General features: G+C 43.1%; 1 protein-coding gene across 1 annotated transcript; it reads right to left on the reverse strand.

Annotated features, from left to right (window-relative positions):
- Nucleotides 1–230: 230 nt before the first annotated feature.
- LOC137028176 (uncharacterized) lies at nt 231–3,930 on the reverse strand. The gene is made up of 3 exons (XM_067396946.1): nt 3,248–3,930; nt 2,776–2,859; nt 231–2,582 (listed from the first exon to the last, which is right to left on the reverse strand). The coding sequence occupies exons 1-3, from the start codon at nt 3,928–3,930 to the stop codon at nt 473–475; spliced, it is 2,877 nt and encodes a 958-aa protein (XP_067253047.1). The 3' UTR covers nt 231–472.
- Nucleotides 3,931–7,043: the final 3,113 nt, after the last annotated feature.

Raw genomic sequence — 7,043 nt, forward strand, 5'->3', positions numbered from 1 at the left:
CATCTGAGGAAACCGAAAAAAGCCAAAATGAACATGGCATCCAAAGTGCGAGCGGTGTTAATAGAATGGTATCCTAGACGGAGAGTACGGATACATCTGGTGAGTAAGTCTAATGTTAGAGGTTGTCTAACATCTGGGCGGGTAGGATGGGTTTTTTGGATGCCTTTAATAAGCAGTGATGTCTGCGAGTTTGTTATTTCACGGGAGGGTGAGCCGAAAATTAATTTGTGAAAAAACTGGATTCCACTTAAATAGCCTTTAATGGAACCAACCTGGAGGCTCTTGGCTGTGTTGAGGTAAGAGATGAAAGACGTAATGGTGAGCAGAGAGAAATCTGGGAACGGCAAGTTAAAAATTAGATGAAAAGTTTTAAAACATCTCCAAGCTGTTAAATATGATTGGAGGGTTCGTGGGGAAAAAGCTTCAAAGATCGAATTGAGAGAAGCGTCAAGCAGTGGTCTCATAGAGTGGTTTATGGGAAGATTAATTCTGAATAGTGAGGTACTGGCGTCGGGTTGGGGTCCGCTTCTGGAGCCAGCTGTCTGAATTTCTGGAAAGCAAAGCGTGAGAGAGAGTCAGCAATTTCATTTTTTGACCCGGGTACGTGCTTAGCTGTTATGATAAATTGATCGCAAGCTGCTATCCAAATAAGGCGTCTTAGGAGTGGCATCATAGCTGGTGCATGCGAGCGGGTTTTATTAATGCAATGCACCGTTGCTTCATTGTCGCAGTAGACGATTATGTTGTTTGTGGACCATTCTTTCCCCCATAGAAAAGCAGCGACGACGAGAGGATAAAGTTCAAACAACGCTGAAGAGGCTGGGAAATGCGTCGCATCTAAGAGCTGAGGTGGCCAAGTAGATGCGAACCAACGGCCTTGATAAAATCCCCCAAAGCCAATGGAGGGAGCTGCGTCGGTGTATAGCTGAATATCGATTGGAAGGGACACCAACGTATTATAGAAAAAAGATAATCCGTTCCACTGTTTAAGGAAGGTTATCCATAATTTTAGTTCGTCACGGCATGGATTAGTTAGGGAGATTTGGTCTTCTAACGCAGCGACGGAGGATGCGAGAGAGAGAAGATGCGAGATGAAAGGGCGGCCTTGCGGGATTATACGCATAGCGAAGTTTAGGTGGCCGAGCAGAGACAGAAGTTCGCGCTTTGAGCAACTTGGGCTGTCTAGCAACGTGGAAGAGACCAGAATTATTCTGTCGATTTTCTCTTTCGGTAGAGAGGCCTGGAATTTGACGGTGTCTAGATTGATGCCCAGGAATTCGATGGACGTGGCTGGGCCACTGGTTTTGTCCTGGGCGATCGGAACTCCCAGCTCGGAAAAAACCTTTTGGACTGTAGTGAGATGCGCTGCTGGGATGGCATCAGGAGGCGCAATTATTAAGAAGTCGTCGAGCAGGTGAATAAGGTAAGGAATTGCGTAGTTGTTGGAAAGAATCCAGCAAATTGCTTCTGACAGCATGTCAAAAATCTTGGGGCTGCTTTTGCAGCCGAAGGTTAGGCGGACGGCGAAATAATATTTTTCATGCCAACGGACGCCAAATAAATGCCAGGAGTCTGGGTGGATGGGCATCACTTTAAATGCTGAAGTAATGTCGACTTTGGCGAGCCAAGAACCACGACCGGCGTTTTTGATTAACAGTATTGCTTGGTCAATATCATGGTACTGAAGAGAAAATTCTTCGAGTGAAATGAGGCTGTTTATGCTTGGAAACGGAGAATTGTGCGGGGCTGAGAGGTCGATTATTAAACGTTTTTTACCGGAGAATTTCCTTGTAGCCACTCCAATAGGGCTGATGCGAAAGTGTTCGAAAGGAGGAATATCAAAAGGTCCGATCATGAAGCCAGAATTAACTTCCTTATTGATCAATTCGTCCACTGTGTCGGGTTCTGTAAGAGCAGATTGAAGATTATCACAAATCATATTTTGTGAGGGAATGCTTTCTATACCTGGTTCAAAACCATGTTCGAGACCAGACAGCAAATATTTGGTAAATTCGGGATCGGGGTGCTGAGACAATTCAGATGACAGACGTAAAATATTCACAGGAGTCGACAAGTAATTTTTGGAATTTTTATTGGTAGATTTTTGTACAGGGCATACAGTGCGGGCGTGGGCGCCGCCACAGTAATTGCAAATATGCAAAAAACGACAGCGATTTCTTAGGCAGCCGCCTGTATTGAAGTGGTTGCAGACCTGACGTCTGGAGGAAAAAGCTGCGCCTCTTCCGAATGAGTCGGAGTTTGTAGCTGGCCGTGGAACGTAACTCGTTGATTTCTCTCGGTTGGGGACTGGAATAGGAGGAATTGACGGGTTTACTTGGGGACAAGTCATAGTGGAATGGGCGAGCGACCTACAGACTGCGCAGGAAATATTTCGAACGCCCAGGAAGATTTTATTGTGGAGATCAGTGTCCAGCGCACCCCAGTAGGGGCACTGATTCCACTGAGCGATACGAACGGCACATTTTGCTGAAAACAGCTTGTGGTAAGTGTAAAAATGAGATCCCCCATAGGATAACGCGAGCTCTGCCACTATCGCGAGATAGTCATTCAGCTCGCGTCTCCTATGGGGGAAAACAGCACAAATGATTTCGGTGAATCTACTGAATGCGATGCAAAATTCAGAAAATGAAAGGATTCGGGATGAGGAATTATTTGGATTTTTTAAAGTTACTGAAAAGTCACCACAATCAATCTGGCGATTAGAATCAGATGGGGGAAGCAGGGAAAGGAGTGATGATAGATCGATGTCTGCACCTGATAGAATCTGCGCTCTGATATTGCCGGCGACAGGGGGCGGTTCCAAAGCGATGGCGTTTGGAGGAATGGGCATCGGTGTAGCTGTGAACAAAGAAAATTGTGATTTTGCTTGAGGGAGAATGTTTTGAGGGAGAAAATCCGGGGCCGACACTGAAAACGGAGGCAGCCTCGCGCTTGAGATGGCACCTGGACCTTGGGAAGCGACGGGGAAGGAGAGAGAAGGTTGAGGTAAAGAATAAAGCGGCTGGGCCTGTGCCGCTAACGGAGGCATCCTCACGCTAGGGGCTGCTGTAGGCCACAGCTGGGGAAAAGGGTTAGCGAGAGGGGAAGAAGAAGGAAAAGTTGTTCGGGCTTGCGATTCTTGCGGAGGCAACCTCACGTCAGGAGCCGCAGGCCACGAACGTTGAGGAGAATTCGAGACAGTGAGCAGTACAGGTTGAGCCTGCCCCGCTAGCGGAGGCAGCCTCACGCTAGGGGGAAGACAACCACTGGTAGAGGCGGGTAATTCCGTACGGGGGCGGTGCTGGAGAAACCCGCGGAAAGAGGCTGAGTAGAAGGAGGAGGGTGCGGCGTAGCAGCGGCGGAATCTGGGGCTCGGCCCAGGCTCGCTGAAGGCCCGCTGCCCTTACCAGACGATCGGCGTTGAACTGGTCTTGCTGTAGAGGAAGACTGAGTTTGAGAGGTACGTGGTTTTTTACCTTTGCTGCTTGAAGTCGTTTTCTTAGAGGGAGAAAGGGGTTTAAAGGGAGCGCAAGTTGACTGCAGGCTTGAATATAATTTATATAACTCGGATTTATTCATCCGTCTCGAGAAATGGACATCCGCGCTGATCAGAGCTTGCCTTAATCCCAGCACTGTCCATTTCTCGATTGCAGGAATGGTTGGTTGAGCCATAGAGTAGGCGGATGATGATGATGATGATGATGACGATGAGGAAGAAGGTGTGTGTCTCACCGGTGGAGGAGAGGGCTGGTCTAGCCGCCTTGGACTATGGATAGTGGAGCGGATAGGCTGACGGCCGCGCAATGGAGTCGGAGACTCAGCAACGGCACCTGGCGGCGCATGGCTGCTCCTTGGGATGGTGCGGTTCGGCGAAAGAGTCTGTGAATATAGAGACTCATCATCAGACGGGAAGAGTTCGATTTCCGACATTTTAGGCGAACCTATTCTGGAAACTGTCGAGGATCCTTGGGTGAGTTTTGACTGTGATTATATACAGGCCTGAACTCATGCTGATTGGGTAGATACGTTGATTACGGATTGTTGACAGCTGGTTGAGATGACGTAATCATTAAGATGACGTAATGATTGGGTAGGTTATTTGACTTGTTCCTCCTGAACTACGTTAATGAAACATAATTTATTATAAATAAATAAATGTATTTTTCTCCTTACAACGTGTTTGTGTTCTTTTGTTAACCTAGAAGTAAAATAAAAAACAATAACTTTAAAGTCGAAAGTCCCCTAAACGTCCCGAATGGCCGCTGATCGTCCTGTGAACGTCCCCGTGAACGTCCGGACGTCTTTGCGGACGTCCCCGGGACAGCCAGAGGACCCTACACATGGACGTTCGGGGGACGTTCGCAGAGGCCATTCAGGGGACGTTCTGGGGACCTTTTTTTGTTAGATGGCCTTCTCCTTTGTCTCCCGATTGTCTCACGAGCACCTCGTGCACGTCTCTCCCGGACGTCTCCGGTGACCATATTCAAATCCATCAGTTACAACCCCCCAATATTTCGCAATGAAAATCACAGTAGATCTATACTAACATATGTATAATTCATTTATTTTGTAACAATAATTTTGTTTCTAATCGAATATGAGTTTGTCACAATAAATTAGTCAAAAAAAAAAAAATACCCCCCTTCCATTGAACCGATTGGTAACGCCCAACCAATGCGCGTCGCATTTTCACCAAAACAACGCGAGTGGAGCTCTAATGTTTGAATGAGAGAGCGCGGGTAGCACCAAAAAATGAAGAGAACCGTTGCCCAACCGACTATATTAAACTTCTTTTCAAAGAGGGACGTTAAAAAGAATAAAGCATGTACTGAGAAGGAGGTATGAAAACATTGTAATAGCTAAGTACACTCCACATATATTTTAACGAGCTAATCCATTGCAATTAAGCCATAACTATCAGTGCAACTGTAACCAGTTACTAAAACAGCTGTCTGTTTTGTTACTTCATTTTTCAATAGTATCTTATCAATGTCAAAAGTATTCACAACGGTGTTTGTTTTCTTCCTTAATTAATCTGATTTTGAACGAATTTGCTTGAATGAACGATTTAAGTAGCTCACTCATTAAAACGTCAAATCGCTGCCACCTACTGGCGGTTTCAATATTTAACTTAATTTCTTTCTTTTTAGAATCGCTCCATTATGTTAGAATTTGATGAATGGTTATAGATAAATTCCATAAAGTTATGATAGATAGATAGATAGATAGATAGATAGATAGATAGATAGATAGATAAGAAATAAATTATCCAAAAATGCTATACACATTAAAAAAAAAGGCAGCATAGCAACGCTCAACCCCCCCAATGTTGAAACCAAATCTACGCCCTTGACCACGCGCCTCTCTCTCTCTTTCTCTTCGATTAAGTTACTTAAGTTTAAACCTCGTTTGAAAACCCCGCCGGAGAAACCCTCTCGGAAAGGACCAACCCAGCCAGGCGCATTGAAACTGCTACTCACGGACTTGAACCAATAAGCAAGTATTATAATGCCTCTGAAAGTTGTTTAGACTGATTTCTGTGCTGGCTCTCTCAAAAGGGTTTAACTGTGTAATTTGCCATTCTTTGATCATCTTTCCTTTCCTGTCTTTTCTTCATTTTCACTCTTGTATATATGTGTACTTCTTTATATATTTTAGACGTATAATCTCTGAAGTCGCAGTTTGCATATATTAAACACTTATTCATGCTTGATTGTTCTGTTTGTTCTTTCAACTGAAGGCCAAGTCACTTTAACGTTTTTCGATCGTTTTATGCTTTGATGCTATAATAGGAATTTATTCTCATGGCCAGAGAATAACTCCGTTCATAATATTCTATGAGAAGCAGCGGTTTGCTGGACGAGCTGGTAGTTTCTCTAAATAATTATTGAACCTGAACTAATCATATATGTAATTAATTATAATTCGTTGTAATTGATTCACAATATATGTTTAATTCCCCCTTGGGTCGATATATGCATCATCATGAATCATAAAGATTTATGATTTAGCATATTCATATATCTAACCCATAAATTGATTAATAACTACGATTCTGAAACATTACTAAAAAAGAAAAGGAAAAAGCTCATCTTGTGCTGTAGAATCACAGTGCTGCTGTAATCAATAATGTAAATCTAACTCAGAGATTGGGCTCTAAATGAGTTCAGTGATTCAGATCAAATAATGTTTATGTGAAAATGAGAAATGAGTTGAACTTTGCATGTTTATTATGCAATTGTATTGTGATGTTTTTTATGCTTTAGTATAGTCAAAAATTACATAAACCTTAAAGAATTGAGAAAGGTCAGTGGTGTGTCATTGATTTACAAGTGTTTAGTATTACCCTATGGCTGCACTGTGTGATATAGCAACCTGTCAGTCAAAAGTAGAGCTGAAATCATGAAATCAGAATTGATTATTCTTATTTATTTTACTCTTTTATGATGATGTGTTTACTGGCACAAGGGTGAGACAACCTGTCACTCACATGAGATCCACCAATAGCAAGCCACAACCATCCAATCAATTTCCTCATGGACAAAATCAATCCCCGCCCTACATTTGTTCTTGTTCCAGAAGCGTTTCATTTGATATGCATCACAATGGGGAAGAAAAGACTATCGCATCTTCCGTTTTATGCCGACAATGATTGAACATCTGCATAATACCATAAATATTACAACAATGAATCATACATTGAATTTATTTCAGGTTTGACAAAAAATAAAAAATAAATAAACAAAAATAGCCAGTGCTTTGGCTGTCTTGTTCATCATAATTATTTTTTACATAAAAGCAACAGAAACTTTATTAGCAACACTGCGCATGATCGCGACACCCACCTTTGATGTGTCATCCATCACTACGAGAGAGATCTGTCCGTCTCGGCTGTACTTTTTTCCCACTCCTCTCTTCACTGCAGGGCGAGGTGAAACTCATCTCAAAAGAGCAAACAGAAGCTGATTCATCCCATCAATAACTGAACATTTTTTGTTTTCTATGCTGATTAAAGAACATCATTATGTCATCGCACTGTGTAT

Source organism: Chanodichthys erythropterus, chromosome 10 (assembly GCF_024489055.1).
Source record: "Chanodichthys erythropterus isolate Z2021 chromosome 10, ASM2448905v1, whole genome shotgun sequence".
Classification (NCBI taxonomy): Eukaryota; Metazoa; Chordata; class Actinopteri; order Cypriniformes; family Xenocyprididae; genus Chanodichthys; species Chanodichthys erythropterus.